Source organism: Chenopodium album, chromosome 25, assembly GCF_948465745.1.
Source record: "Chenopodium album chromosome 25, dcCheAlbu1.1, whole genome shotgun sequence".
NCBI classification, from domain to species: domain Eukaryota; kingdom Viridiplantae; phylum Streptophyta; class Magnoliopsida; order Caryophyllales; family Amaranthaceae; genus Chenopodium; species Chenopodium album.
The window spans coordinates 7,054,499-7,069,852 of NC_137858.1; the positions used below are offsets into that span (position 1 = coordinate 7,054,499).

At 34.6% G+C, this 15,354-nt stretch overlaps 3 protein-coding genes across 3 annotated transcripts; 2 read left to right on the top strand and 1 right to left on the bottom strand.

The window, feature by feature from the left end:
- Positions 1-390: 390 nt before the first annotated feature.
- LOC145615251 (putative disease resistance protein RGA4) lies at positions 391-4,118 on the bottom strand. The gene has a single exon (XM_081670316.1). The coding sequence runs from the start codon at positions 4,112-4,114 to the stop codon at positions 644-646; it is 3,471 nt and encodes a 1,156-aa protein (XP_081526442.1). The 5' UTR covers positions 4,115-4,118; the 3' UTR covers positions 391-643.
- Positions 4,119-4,615: 497 nt separating this feature from the next.
- LOC145615595 (protein PHLOEM PROTEIN 2-LIKE A1-like) lies at positions 4,616-5,779 on the top strand. The gene is made up of 3 exons (XM_081670670.1): positions 4,616-4,698; positions 4,825-4,940; positions 5,199-5,779. Exons 1-3 carry the CDS (start codon positions 4,645-4,647, stop codon positions 5,563-5,565), a joined length of 537 nt encoding a protein of 178 aa, XP_081526796.1. The 5' UTR covers positions 4,616-4,644; the 3' UTR covers positions 5,566-5,779.
- Positions 5,780-10,928: 5,149 nt separating this feature from the next.
- LOC145613377 (mitogen-activated protein kinase homolog NTF3) lies at positions 10,929-14,941 on the top strand. Its single transcript, XM_081668474.1, has 3 exons — positions 10,929-11,449; positions 12,150-12,575; positions 13,891-14,941. The coding sequence occupies exons 2-3, from the start codon at positions 12,153-12,155 to the stop codon at positions 14,584-14,586; spliced, it is 1,119 nt and encodes a 372-aa protein (XP_081524600.1). The 5' UTR covers positions 10,929-11,449; positions 12,150-12,152; the 3' UTR covers positions 14,587-14,941.
- Positions 14,942-15,354: the final 413 nt, after the last annotated feature.

Sequence of the window (15,354 nt, forward strand, 5' to 3'; positions counted from 1 at the left end):
TTGTTGAGATTTAGTAGTCCTATGTGGCTATGTCATCATGTGTCTCAAGTTTATGATAAATTTGATGAAACCTTTCACATAATTGGCAGCCAAATTTTATATCTAGATAACGTTTGTGTTCAAATAATGTGGAGCTACTCAGAGCGGCTACCCAAAGTGAGGGAACAGTCGTCTAAAGGTGATGAGTTTAGTGAAAAATGAAGAACTTTTTTGAGTTTTAATATGTTTTTATACAAATATGCTCTTTTTCCTCTAAAAATGTAAGTTTTGGCTACTCAGACATTCTCTTCATATGTTGGAATCTTTCTAGTTGTAATTACGGCGTGCTGTGAATAACATTTGCTTGATTAGTGTATCAAAGACTAAGCAGACGAAGTTTGCTGTATTAATTTCTGTTTTTGGAGCATTTATTAAATAAAAGAAGAAAAGTACAAAAGAGTTTTTTTTATCTACAATTAACACTTTAATAGAAATGGCTCTACAATAAAACATTATGGATGTCTTCTTATTTTATATCTAAATGAAGCAAATTGACTGAATAGTGCTGCAGACAAGGTATGCAGTGTGTCTCTTTAGAGTTCACCATTCCCTTGAGTTTCTATAATTAAGTGGTACTTTGGCTTGCTTAATTTGCAGAAAAGCTCTATTTGCCTGTAAAGCAAGTAAGATAACCTTTACTTGGACCAAGAGATGGTTTTGGTTCATGATTCATGCTAGAATCAAGTTCCAAATCTGCAACATGGCTGATCATTTGCCAATACTTGCCTCCTACTTCCTTGTTGCATTGTTGTGTGAGTGGAGAGCATCCTTGAATGCGTAAGTGCTGGAGGGAGATGGGAAGTCCGTCTTCTGGCAGTGATTCAAGTTTGGGGCAATTCTCCAGGTATAGATCTTTAAGAGATGTTAGGCTTGCTAGATAGTTTCTTGTAGGAAAGGATTGCAGCTTGAAACAATTTTCGATACTCAAGCATTCAAGTGATGTTGGAAGCCCTTCTTCTGAAAACAACACCAGCTTTTGACATCCTGAAACAGACAGAAACTTCAGGGAAGTGAGGTTTTGCAGTGAACTATCTTCACGAGACAGACAAACCAGATCCTGGCAGTTGTAAATGTACAAAGATTTCAGCTGAGGAAGATGTGGCAATTTGGGTAACGAGGCAAGGTTAGTTATATTAGATATAATCAGCGAATATAAGGAGCCTGTACTCTGTATTGCCTCTACTAAGCTTGAACCATTGCAGTTGTCTATTTCCAGACACTGAAGACGTTGGTTGAGCTGTGGGAGTGTCCTTAGTAAAGGGCACCCACTTATCTGCAGTTTCTGAGGTGAAAAGATTTGTGGTATGCCCTGTAGCCTTGGACAATTGACAATACTCAATTCGAGAAGTTCCATGAATGAAAATTGGTGTATATGTTCTTCTTGACCTCCATGGTTCCTTCTAACAATATGCAAATTTGCCTCTCTCCATTCTTCTAGCAAGGCATTGTTGCTAAGAGTCAAAAACCTCACAGATGGCATCACCGGCAGGGCCTTAAGAGCATCACAGTGCTTGATTTTCATGACCCTGAGGTTTGGGAAGATGTGTGGAAGTTCCCGCAACTGTGGACACTTACTAATCTTGACTCTCATGAGGGAAGGATATAGTGTCTCTGGCCATTCAGCCAACTCTAGCATTCCTTTAATGCAAAGCTCCTGAAGGTGCTGCAATGGCCCAAGAGAGAGGATTCTACAACTTACACAATGATTTAAGGAGATCTTGTGTAAGTTCACGAGCACTCCATTACTCATCCAACTTGAAAGTCTGCTTCCTTTGTAATGATGTATGTGAAGCTCTTGCAGGCTTTTAAAAGGTTCAAGATCTTCAAGGACTGTATCTTGCACTGTACGATCTTGTGGATGGGCAACCTCCTTGCTCCATTCAAGTATCAACTTAGTAAGGCCTTCCTTTTGTTTGAGCTCTGCAGCCTTTGCATCTGTCAAATTTTCGAGTTTAGAAATGTGTAGCGTACCTTCTAGACTGTTCATGCTCTTTAACTCCTCAATTCCATATCCTTTCTCACGACGAACATGGAAAGTATGCAAATTATGCAAATTAGCTATGCCTCCTATACCTGGGGGCAATGTGGAGCACTTGTACCAGAACATCTCATCCAGCTCAAGATATCGGAGATTTCTTAGGTTCCCAAGGTCCTTTGGCAATTCCAGAAGCCAAAGACACCCCAGGAGCTTTAGTATCTGCAGATTGAAGAGGTTGCAAATGGTGCTGGGTAGTAATCTTATCTCAGTTCTTGATAAATCAAGGTACCGCAGCAACTTCAGTTCCCCTAGTGAATTTGGCAGATCAACTATGCTGCTTGAACTGAGATCTAAAACCCTCATGTACTTCAATGAACGGAACATCTTATCAAGGGTATGACCAAAATCTCTGGGGTAACTGATGGGTAGCAGTAAAGTGCGCAACTTCGTAGCTTTGAGAATCTCTTGTGCATGCATTTGAACATCTTTACAGTTAAATGATACATGGCGCAAAGTATGTGCAATAGAGCAAGGCTTGTTTTCTTCAACATGCTGACAGCAACTGGAGACAGATTTCGCTAAATCATGAATTAGATCATGCATTTTGTACTGTTCCTGGCTGTCAATGTCTAAGATCTGAAAGAAGGACCTTGCTAACAACTCTTTAAAATAATCATTTCCAACTTCCTCCAGCTTGTCTTCTCCTCTCAGTTGGATGTAACCTTCAGCTATCCACAGTTTGACCAGATCATTTTTGTCAAACATATGGCCTTTTGGAAATATGTAACAGTATGCAAAACACTGCTTGAGTTGAGAAGGAAGGTAATCATAACTCAATTTCAGAGCAGGCAGAATGTTTGGAGCCCCATTTTCGAGGCTATATTGCTCTGATTCCCAGATGCCATTTCGCAGGATTCTCTGCCATTGACTAACATCATTTTTTCCACGCAAAAGGCCTGCCATTGCCTTCACTGCTAGAGGGAGGCAATTGCACTTGCGGATGATTTCTCTCCCTATCTCTTCCAACTCTGTTGAAAATGCCCCATTTGGTGGAAAGGCACGTTTTACAAACAGGTCCCAGCAGCGCTCCTCTGGCAAATGTCCCAAGTTATGTGTATGAGTTGCGCCCATAATCCTTGCGACATTGCCATTTCTACTCGTAACCAAGACTTTACTTCCTTTCGGACAAAGCCTGAGGAAATTATGAAGTGGTTCCCAGTCCAACTTCTCAACCCACACATCATCTAATACAAGCAGGAAACGTTTTTCTTCCAAGACTTCCAGGATACGATCCTTGATTGACCTCTGACGAACCTTTTCATGGTTCATCTCTGTGAGGATTTCAACCATCTCCCTAAGAATCCTATCCACACTTGAATCCACTGAGACATTAACCCACATAGCAGCCTGGAAATGGCACGACTCATCTCGCTTATTATAGACCCTCCCATCATTATAGACTAGCTGTGCGAGGGTTGTTTTTCCTAGGCCTCCCATCCCAATGATGGGCAACACAGGGACATGCCCATCATTGTCAGATTCTTCTTCCGAGAGCAACCATCTAACAACCTCATTTTTCTCCTCCTCCCTGCCAACTATGTCTGATGTGTCCCTTAGAAAATCCATTTCGCGAATGCCCTCGGTAGTGGATTGATGTGTCCATTCTGTTCCACCATAGTCCTTGGGCCTGAAATGGAAATTATTCTTTTCTTGGAAGATCATTTCGATCCTTGCCTCAATCTTCTTGATCTTTTTTGCAGCTTCTGATTGAGAAGAAATCCAGGCAAGTGGGGCAGGATACCTCTGCTTTTCTCTCAGAGCAACCTCGGCAGCATAAGTTTCCAGTATGTCCTCTGCATCCAGAGCTGCAGCTCTAAGCTTTGTCAGCCAATCAACTAGCTGCTCGGATTGTGAATCCGAACAGCAGTGCTCAGCGTCCTTAAGCACTGCTGCAATGGAGCTTAAGTTGCTCGTTAGCTTTTCAATCTCGCCTTCAACTCCATAGAGTTTATCATACTTGTTCTTGCTGAAGGCATATGCTAACTCTATTACTTTTGTGATTATAGGCTCTGCCAGAAATGACACCGGGTCAGACATTGGTCTGATGCTCTCTTCCTAACAAAAAATCAATCAGATATGGAACAAGAAAGTGTACTAGAGGTGGCTAAACCAAAGAACTGCACTGCAAATTTGAGAAAAAAAGATTGTGGAAATTCTTGAGGTAAGGGAGTGTGAATATATTTAATTTTGGTTTGTGAGATGAGTTATACTCGGATGTTAAACTACTACCTATTTGGCTATTTATAACGAAAAATTTATTAATTTAAAAGAAACTAAAAAGAAAAAAAGATTGTAGTTTATGAGTGTTTCACATTGGGAATTGTAAACACGTTTTACTTTATTAATGGAGAGCAAAGTGCTTGACACGCTTTACTTAGTAAATAAGTTTATGTCACATCGCTTGACATGAGCCACAATGATTGAGAGTAGTACTAGGATGGTTGACTCTCTAGGAAGTCTTCATGTTGGTTCATGTAGCTGACCTTACTTATGGGATTAAGGCATTCAAGTATAAGAAGAAGAATAGAGAACAAACTGTTATGAGTCAGTAACTTAAATTATAAGTGATGGGGAAGAAATTATTGAAGACAAAGGAACTGTTCCTCGAGCACAAGAGAAAGGTTAGAAACCTATGTAAAAGGAAAAGTATGAAATTAATTAGCCAAGAATACTATTCCTTCTTTTCAATTTTCTTCTTGTTTTGATATGTTTATGATATCACTGTCTGATAAAGGTTATATATGCAGAAAAAATGGGTAGATAACAAGGATGGAAGCTGTGGTTTCATGTTATACGCACGATTCCTATTTATAACTTGGGGACAATCTTGTTATTGGTCTTGGAATAGCTTCAAAGATACCGAGTTAGTTATCTTTAATCTCTCTTGCATACTTTCGTGTTAAAGGCTCAAATTGTAACTGTGTTATTTAGAGAAGCTATACTATGTTAAATTACTTGGACTAGGGCTTCTTTGTGAAGAACTTTCATGATTTTAAACTAAAAGTGAAGTGTCCAAGTGTCAAAACCATGTATAAGGAGGCTCTGACACTGAATAATGTATAGGCTAGCATTATGAGATTTATGACTATTTACGTTTGTGATTTTGTTGGCTAATCGACAGTGATGATAATATTGAAGTCGCGAAGCTGAACGCCGTGTGCTGGCTAGATGTGCGAGGTAAATTGGCTATGTCAGAGCTCTCACCAGGAGTAACTTATGAGGTTGTGTACGTAGTTAAGCTGACAAAATCAGCATATGGATGGGAACTTCCACTTATGCTGAGATTAAATGCACCAGGTAATGAAGCTAAGGTAAGGCAAGAAAGCTTGTGGATGAAACCAAGAGGAGAATGGTTTGAGCTCAATTTGGGCAGTTTTCAAGCAAAAGCCGATAAAACTGATGAGGTGTGTTTCGATATCTTTGAGCATGGCGGTCACTGGAAGTCCGGGCTCATCATCAAAGCTGCCATCATTCGACCCAAACACTAGCTTGTTTGCTGCTTAATTGTGTGTTGTTCAGCTGTTTAGATGTGATCAAATTGGAATTTTGTGTGAGTTAAGATTTGCAAAATATGTACTACATGGGTATTTTATTGCTTTATTTCTGTGTTTCAGAACATTCAAACATCCTAATCTAGAATGTTATAACTGTAGTAGGAAATATGAATTATAATAATGTGATGGTCTATTGAGTTTTAGTTTACCAACAGTCTTTGCTGATTAGGTACTGTGGTATACAAGTTCAATCTTTAATAATCATGCTAAAGCACATTATATTAGTACACAAAATGTCTTCTTCAATGTAATTACAAGTAAAGTTGTGAAATTTTGAAGGGTTTTTACTTAAATAATGCTATTAACTACTTGTTTTTTTTTTTTTTTTTTTTTTTTTTTTTTTTTTTTAAAGCATGCTATTAACTACTTAAATTCTACAGAGTACCAATAATTGTAAGCCATGTAAAGTGACAACGTATGTAAATTTGATTTCATGTTGCATTTCCATTATTGTCTCCACCAACAAGGCAACAATCAAGAGGCCCAAAGTATGCAAATTACAAGCTTTTATTGCTTTATGCTCTGCTAGTTTGTACTCGTAAGAGCTTACAAAGCCTATTTTAATAATTACTCTTTATGTTTAAGTTCTCTCCATTTTGGCACTATTTATAACATGAGAAAATTATATAATTACTCCCAATATATAAAACATAAACATTGTCATGTCAGGTCATATTATTTGACTCATTTTAATGAGTAGATTATTAACATTCAATTGTTATAATATTTACTACGGAGTAATATGAAACTAAAGATATTTGGGGTCAAAATAATGCATTAATAAATTTATGGTCAAACTTTGCACAAAGTTATTGAAACTAATTAGATTTTAAACAAGGACAACGACTAGTAATATAAGGGCAAATACAAATTTATTTTGTTAATCTAGTGGCAATTTCTGTAAATATATTCAAACGTGGTCATTTAGGGCTTGTTCAGTTCAGTTCAACTCGAATCAGTTCAACTCGAATCAGTTCAGTTCAGTTCAGCTCCTAATTTCCTTCTCTCGTAAAATATTCATTTCAGCTCTATTCAGTTCAGCTCCAAACAGTTTATTTCAGTCCAGCTCCAATCAGTTAAGTTTAGCTTAGTTTAGTAAATGTGAACAGACCCTTATTCAGTACTTTTGTATAGTTGTCCAATTATTGCTTGCAACGTCCATTTAACAAATTACACATGCATCCCTCAACTAGTACATGAAAAGACGCATGTATCCTTCAACCGGTACATGAAAAGATGTTTATACCCCTAGATAAACAAATTTCGTTTATATCTGAAAGATAAACTGGGCACGGCTCATAATATACTATCTGGATGTAAGACCTTGTGTTTCTTCACCTTATATTTGTTGAACTGAAATTATTTTTCCTTATGAAAATTTATTTTATTGCTTCTCTTTAAAATAAATTGATTAAACCAGATTAATACTTAGCTTACTGTTGCTGAACTTAATTGTTTTACTAATTTTTTTTTTTTTTGGTGTTTAAATAGCCACAAGGGCAAGTGATGAGAATCGATCTCAAGATTACCTAGATACAGGAGGGAAGCTTTAAGTCTTTAACCACTTTAGTAACTCTCACTCTTACTTGAAATTATTTGAATAAGGTGAAGAGAACATGATTTATATGAGTGGAAAAATTGTAAGAAAAAACCCAAACATGCATGATACTTCATTAAATTATCTCCACACTTATCAATTATCATATTATTTTGTTCTAAATTAATTGCAACCTTTCTCTATTTGCGTGCATCACCAATGTGTGAACAAGTGTTCAATATTTCTTTACTCCCTCCATCCCTAAATTACATTCCTCCTTTCTATTTTTGGTATTCCAAAATTACATTCCTTCTTTCTATTTTTGGTAAGTTTTTTTAGTAAATCAAGGGCCTGTTCTCTTACGTTGAAATTCAATTCAATTCAGTTCAGCTCCTAATTTCCTTCTCTTATAAAATATTCATTTCAGTTCAGTTCAGTTCTCAGCTGAGTTCAGTCAATGAGAACAGGCCCCAACTCTCTTTTTCTGTTTTATATTTAATGTTTTTACACTCATGTTTACCTCATCTCACTCATAATCCTTGTGCCAAATTACAATGAATATGATTGGCTAAAAATTTTCAATTAGGAGCATGTGATTGGTCCTTTTTTTTGCAAAGGATTGATGACATGTCATGAGTAATAACTAATCTATGAGGAATTTTAAAGGGAGGAAAGTTAGGCATTTGTAAATGCATAACATTGATTAAAATATTTTTAAAACACATGGTAGAGAGAGAAAGAGGAGAGAGATAGGAAGAGAGAGGTCTGTAGGTGGACCCCACTATTTTTTGGTCGGATTGTATCACGTGATGGGGGATCACATGTTGATTGTTCCACTGAAAGTTTATATGGTACCATTGAATCCTCAGGGGTACTATTTATGCATAAATTTTGTACAACTAAATGCATATATAATATCATTATGTGCATATATAGTGTCACTGTATATTCAGTGGTACCATTTGATCATCCAATGATACCAGAATATGCATTCGTTTGTACATATGTATAATTACATGAATACCCCTTCTTATGCATTTGTAAATGCCTAACTTTCCTCCATTTCTAGTTCCTCCTAATCTATCTTTGTACTTCCCATTGCATTATCTAATTATTGTTATTTGTCTTATTCTTCCTTTCTTAATTCCCGTGTAAATTTCCAAAGAGGAATGTAATTTAGGGACGGAGGGAGTAATTTTTTTTTTCACTCAGCACCCATGTAGAAATAAAATTAACCCGCTATAGTAATTGCACCAAGTTTAAATTTATAAATAAAGCTACAAAACGATATACTCCGTATAAGCTAAAAATGGATAGTATAAATGAAATAAAACAAAATTACAGTAATCAAAATGCAATTTTATCATGCATTTTTAAACTACTCCTTTATTGTTTAGTAAGAATATTAAACATAAATAGTTAAATACAACATTATTGCCCATAAAAATTACTTGCAATTAGATTTTTGACAAGTAAACGTACTACGTAAAAATATAAAATGGACCCAAAATGAAAGGGATATTCTAAGATTCTTGGTTAGGTCCCTCAAAATATGAGATATTAATTACGACAAAAGAACCTAACATCAACATCCCCTTGGCGTAAATCACATGTATGATGTATCGGATTAAAAGCACAAAAGCCTTTCTTTCCCAAATAAATAGATAAAAGATAAATCAATTTTATCTGTAAAATAATTTATTTATTTTTTTTTAAATAAAAAAAAAAAATAAAAAAAAAAAAAAAAAAAAAAAAAAACTTTGCTTTCTTCCATTTTAAGGAATTTCTTGTAAGATTTGCAATTTCAAAGTTTGACTTAATTGCGTTGAAGTTTAGACAGTCAATCCCAATGCAATATAATTGTCGTTCTTAGAGTGGAAGCTCAACAAACAATCCTAATCATGTTCTTTATATTTGATTTTATACGATTTTTTATTCCAAATCCTATATCTAGATTATCTTTTTCAACTAGAAAATCAATCTTTATTTGCATTAGGTAATACACATATCAAAAATAGATTTCCTTATTATTTCAATTGTAGAGCAATTTCATAAATGAAATTTGATACTTGATGTTTGATGTCATAAACTTTTACAATTAATTTGGCTGAAATCATAAGTCAAATGATATGCAAGGTATTACTCCGTAATTAGGAGATTATATATGTAAACATGTAAAAAGTTAGAAAATGATCTTAAATAATCTTTGATTTGAGGTGCCAACTAAATTTATGTTTAAAGACTCTTTCCACTTCTTTTACTTTTTCCATTGTGTTTTTAATGGGAATAATAGAATGAACAAAAGGTTTTGTGTGAGACCGAACTCACGTGAGACCGGGCTCAATAACAAAAGTCCAATAAAAAGGCGCGGGCTAACTAGACCCGATCGCGAGCGAGGCCCGCAACACCAAAAACATGATAGTGGACTCACGTGAGTCCGTCTCACCCAAAACTTTACCTAGAATGAAAAGTTACAACTTGAACACAAACGAAGTATATTATGTTTGGAATTGAGTTAAGGGTGAGGTTATGGGTTCTATTTCACCTTAAGAAATTTTGTTTAAAACCTAATTAGGTCTAAACATGATTAATCAAGTCGAATCAGATATATGTATAAAAAAAAATGTGGTATTTGTCAGAGATTGGATCAAGTTGTTTTTACTCAACACGCTCAGGCCTAATAAGGTGAAGTTTTAACACCTTTTTATCATTTGTTTTTTAGTTTTTTTGTGTAGAATCAATTAGTTTTATTACAACAACAAAATTTCAATTTTTACCTTTTTTTTCAAACAAATACTCCATATATTAATTTAATTATTTTATTGATGGGTCAATCATTGAACTTTGCTATGTAGTAAAAGAAATTGGAAGAATTTCAATTTTAGAATGATATTAAAATGAAATCAATACATGTTGAAAACCTTTTATCCACGTTAAATCTAAATTTAATTTGTAGGATAATCTAACTATGAGAACATAAACTAAACAATCCTTTTATTGAGTGTTTTTTATAGTCCATCTCTCTTAGATTTCACATCAAGTAACCTTACTACATAAGATCGCATTAAAACATTTTTTGTTTGTTAAGCATCAAAATTCTTCCTAAATTTTTTAAACCGTCTCTAAGGAGGTGTTTGGTTCATCAAGTTGGACTGGATTGGTATGGAATAACTAGAGAGGTATGAATTCTAAAACTCGTACTAGTTCAAAGTTGTTTGGTTTAATTGTTGGAATGGAGTCTATCCTTCATTAATACGAGTAGAATGAAATGTGAATCTTAGGGTGAGAGGTGGGTATGGTATTTATGGTCTTATGGGTAGGGTTTAAATCCTCTGTCCCATTTTTCATGTTTCATTTGTGTTCCACTTAATATCATTGGTTGTAATAATTAGAAGGTCCCACTTCTTAAGTTTTAAAAGGCAAATAAATATTTTAAGAATCAATCATATTTAGTGGAACACCAGTGGGACACAAACTATAGGACAGATGATTTTCTCCGGGGGAAGTTATATACCCTTGGATATGAGACTCTATTACTAAAACCTCAACAAAACAAAAAACTAGACGGAATGAATTATAACTCCATTCCAACCTATTCAAAATTATCCGACCAAAAGACCCCTAAATTTAGAAGTTACATAAGAAAATCTTAACTAGAGAGTAGTTTTTTCTTTTTTCTTGTTTGGAAAAATCTAAAAAAAAAAAATGAAATAATGGCTCTATTTTGTCACCTATCCATTCTTTCATTGTTTCTGCAACCTCTCCCCTTCTTCCCTCATTATTTCTCTCTCCTCTGTTCAACTGATCGTGACGCAATTATATAATCTCTCTAATCGAGGATCTGATCCAATAATCTCCATCTTCTTTCTTTTCTCTCTCCTCAATTTCATCATTACCCACTTTCTAATTTCCAATTTTTCCCTCCAAATTACTTATCAATTCCCCTGCTTCAGATCTGTTCATCAATGTTTTTTTTCTCAATTGATGACATTTTTTCCTCTTTTTTCTTGCTAAATTTCCAACCTTTTGATTGATTTTTTAGCTGGGTTTAAAGTAAAAGGTTTGATTTTTTGTGGGTTTAGTGAATTTTGTTGAAATAAAGAAGAAAAAAAAAAAAGTCGAATTAAAAAGGTCGGATTTTGAAGATGTTTCTATTTGGAGTAAGTTCGAGGATGCAATTTTTCTGGGGATTGATGATAAAAGCGACGCTTTGATTCTAATTTCTATTTATATTTGCTGCCAATTTGAGTAAATTTTCTTTCTGGGGTTTTTGATTCAAAGGTATGAATAATTTTCAATTTATTTACTTCGTATTTAAATTCTTGTAATTGTTTGTAATCATAAATAAAAACTACAATTCATATTGATGATTTTAGTATCGTTTGTCTTTTCGCTACTATGTTAAGCTCAAATATAAGCATTTTTTTAACAGTATGAAGATTTAATTACAATTTTTTTTGTTGTTCATAAAAGTTGCTTCTGTATTTTCATTGCTTCGATTTTTTTTTTTTTTTTTTGAAATTGGAAACGTTTATCACATGCTCTTTTGTACTTAATATGTGATTGATGTGTGGGCCATGATTTTCTGTTTAGTTATCTAGTGTTGATGTATGTAAACAGTTTGGATTATAATGTTCATGCTTAGGTAACTTGTCTTAATCTATGAAATTAGTTTCGATTATCATTATGATGTTCATGCTCAATTAGACAATTAACTACTCCGTATTGTTTATCTATGAAAATTGGAGTATAATGTTTATGTTTAACTAACTTAGGTTAATATGAGAATTATTTGGATTATGAAGTTTATGATCAATTAACTAGTGTTAATCTAATCTATTATAGAAGTTTGGATTATGCTTAATTGTCCCATTTATAGACAATTTTATGTATGCTTAATTTATCAATGAAGATAACTTTGCAAGAAAAAATAGTGGAATTTTTGTAATTATACTTAATTTTATATGTTGTGACTTTGAAGGTAATGGCAACACAAGTTGAGCCTCCAAATGGTGTTAGATGCCCAGGGAAGCATTACTATTCAATGTGGCAAGCTTTGTTTGAGATTGACACAAAGTATGTGCCTATTAAACCCATTGGTCGGGGTGCATACGGAATTGTTTGCTCGTCCATTAACAAAGAGACGAATGAGAAAGTTGCTATAAAGAAGATCCATAATGCTTTTGAGAATCGTGTTGATGCGCTGAGAACATTGCGCGAATTGAAACTTCTTAGGCACCTTAGGCATGATAATGTGATTGCTTTAAAGGATGTCATGTTGCCAGCCCATCCAAAGAATTTCAAGGATGTGTATTTGGTCTATGAACTTATGGACACAGATCTTCATCAGATTATTAAATCCTCTCAGGCTCTATCGAATGATCATTGTCAGTACTTCTTGTTTCAGGTATAACATATAGTGTCACTTTTCGTTCATTGTAGCATTCAACGATTGTTCTGTGTATGTGTTTCTATGTGATGAATTGATGATTTAATAAATTTTACTGTAATAATTAGAATATGAGTAACTGTTGGCATTATCATTTAGGATTTTGACTGTGGTGGATCTTCTAGCATGTTTGTCTGAACTTGAGTTAATCGGTATTTTCTATTTTATCAAGATGCTCGAGTTTAAAAGTTTCATTGCTTATTTTTACTTCTAGATTTGGATTTGTTATATCGTGTTTGTATCATGTTTTGTTCTGTTTTCCTATCAATCCTCTTTATTAGCCTTCTTTTCTTTTTATAAAAGAAAGGAATGATGATCATTATGAAATTGAGAGAAAGAAAATGATGTCCATTGTGAAGTCTATATGGGAAAGCATACTGAAGTTGAGAAGCAGTAATCTTTAAGAAATCTAGTTTAAATAAATCTTTATAAATAATGTTTATGCTGGACCTTTGCTTATCTTTATGAAAGCCGCAAATTTCTTTTTCTTTCCTTCAATCTAAATGTACTAATCTATGTTTGAAGTCTTTGAACTTTTGCTTTCTAATAAAACAAGTATGCTTTAACTTGTTTGTAGAGTTTCTTGTATTTTAATCACTGTATCACTTTTTACATGTTCACATAGAGCCATCCTTTCTTATGTTCATATGCTAATGTTCCCAAAGATCAGAACTTGAGATGACATTTACTACCATGAAGTTCTTTGTAATCTTCACCAAAAAAAAATAAAATAAATTTCTTAGTAATAACTTCGTTCTCATATGTGGACATCTTGTATGATAATAAGTCTATACTCTATATTCCTCGCTCTCTTTGTTCTTGTTGAGTTCACATTCCTCATGCTCAAAGCAATTATTTTCCGGAAATTCTTATGATGGGCTTAATGTAGTTTGACCATATATGTGTATTGGCATATTGCAGTATTTTCTTGCAAGTACATATATTGGTTCATATGGACTGTTCATCCTACTTCGTGTTTACCAACTTGTTTGCTTGTGTGTAAAGTCTGCTAGCATGATTCCAGATCTTGCTTTAATGTGCTGAAAAGTTTCTATCATGCTATTACTTAGCAATGTGCTCTCTTGGGTGATTTACAGAAAGTAACAAAATAAAATATATAAATTACCAAAAAAAAAAAAAAAAAGGGACATATAAATTTGGATGTATATCTGTTCTTGAATAAGTCAGTTTGTGTTGTAGAATTCAATGCTAAGATTGATGCAAGTACATGTGCTTTCTATTTGACAAATTTATCATACATCTTTGAATGCAGTTGCTGAGAGGTCTGAAGTATCTCCACTCGGCAAACATCCTTCATCGTGATTTGAAGCCTGGAAACCTTCTTATAAATGCAAATTGTGATCTAAAAATTTGTGACTTTGGATTGGCTCGTACAAGTAGTGGCAAGGGTCAATTTATGACAGAGTACGTGGTGACACGTTGGTACAGAGCTCCCGAACTACTGTTGTGCTGTGACAAGTATGGAACCTCCATTGATGTGTGGTCTGTTGGGTGCATTTTTGCTGAACTTCTTGGTCGTAAACCATTGTTCCCAGGTACCGAGTGTTTGAACCAACTAAAATTGATAGTTAACATCCTTGGTAGCCAAAGAGATGCTGATCTTGAGTTTATTGACAATCCCAAGGCCAAAAGGTTCATAAAATCACTCCCCTATTCTCCTACTGCTTCTTTGTCTCGCCTTTACCCAACTGCCAATCCTTTAGCCATAGACTTGCTGCAAAAGATGCTTGTCTTTGATCCAACAAAGAGAATCAGCGTGACTGAGGCTCTCCAACACCCATACATGTCTCCTTTGTATGACCCTCGAGCTAACCCTCCTGCACAATTCCCTATTGATCTCGAAATTGATGAAGATTTAGATGAAGAAATGATCAGGGAATCAATGTGGCAGGAGATTATGCATTACCATCCAGAAGCTGTCAACCAAAATATGGAACTATGCGGTTAAGCTCTTTATATTCTCTGTAGTATGGTGATCGAGACCTATGAAGAATATTTATTTTCGCTAGGAGCTTCATCCTTAATTAGGTTTCTTTCTTAAGTTTTTACCTGCTTTTATTATCTTATAAGGAAATATGCAATAATAGTTTGTGCTATTGATGCATGTTCCGACTGTCTGAGGCTTATCTTCTGTGTCTAGAGTTTCTCATGTGTTGTGTTTTTGTTGACTGTTGTAATGTGAATTGTACATATTCGTGTTTACGAATTCCTGTTGTAACCTGTTTTCCCCCTTCTCTTCAACCTCCATTGTAAATTAAGATGTAAGTCTAACCTTGTATTAATATATGTTCTCTTTCTCTTCCTCTCGAAGTCGATGGAAGAAACATAATTACTCCTTACTGAGGCTTTTTTTGTGGATGTCAGCACACTGATGTTAAAGATCTGCTGCTGCTTTCTTTTTTCCTAGAATCCTTGTAAGAAAATTATGCTATCACCGAAGATTCGGCTTTTTTTATCTATACTTTTATTTTTTTTTGGTAAAGAAGTAGGGCAATTACCCCATTACTACAGTATTTTAAAGCATGAAGGAGCATATCATAGCAATGTGATATGTAAGAAAAGAAAAGTAAACAACTTTTATCTTTGCCAGAAGAGTATCGATTCGGCTCTATGTTGGGGGGGGGGGGGGGGGGGGGTTGTTACTGCCATTGTAACATATACGGCGTAAGCTTGAACAGTTGAACCCACTTAATTTCGAGTTTATGTATCAAGGGTT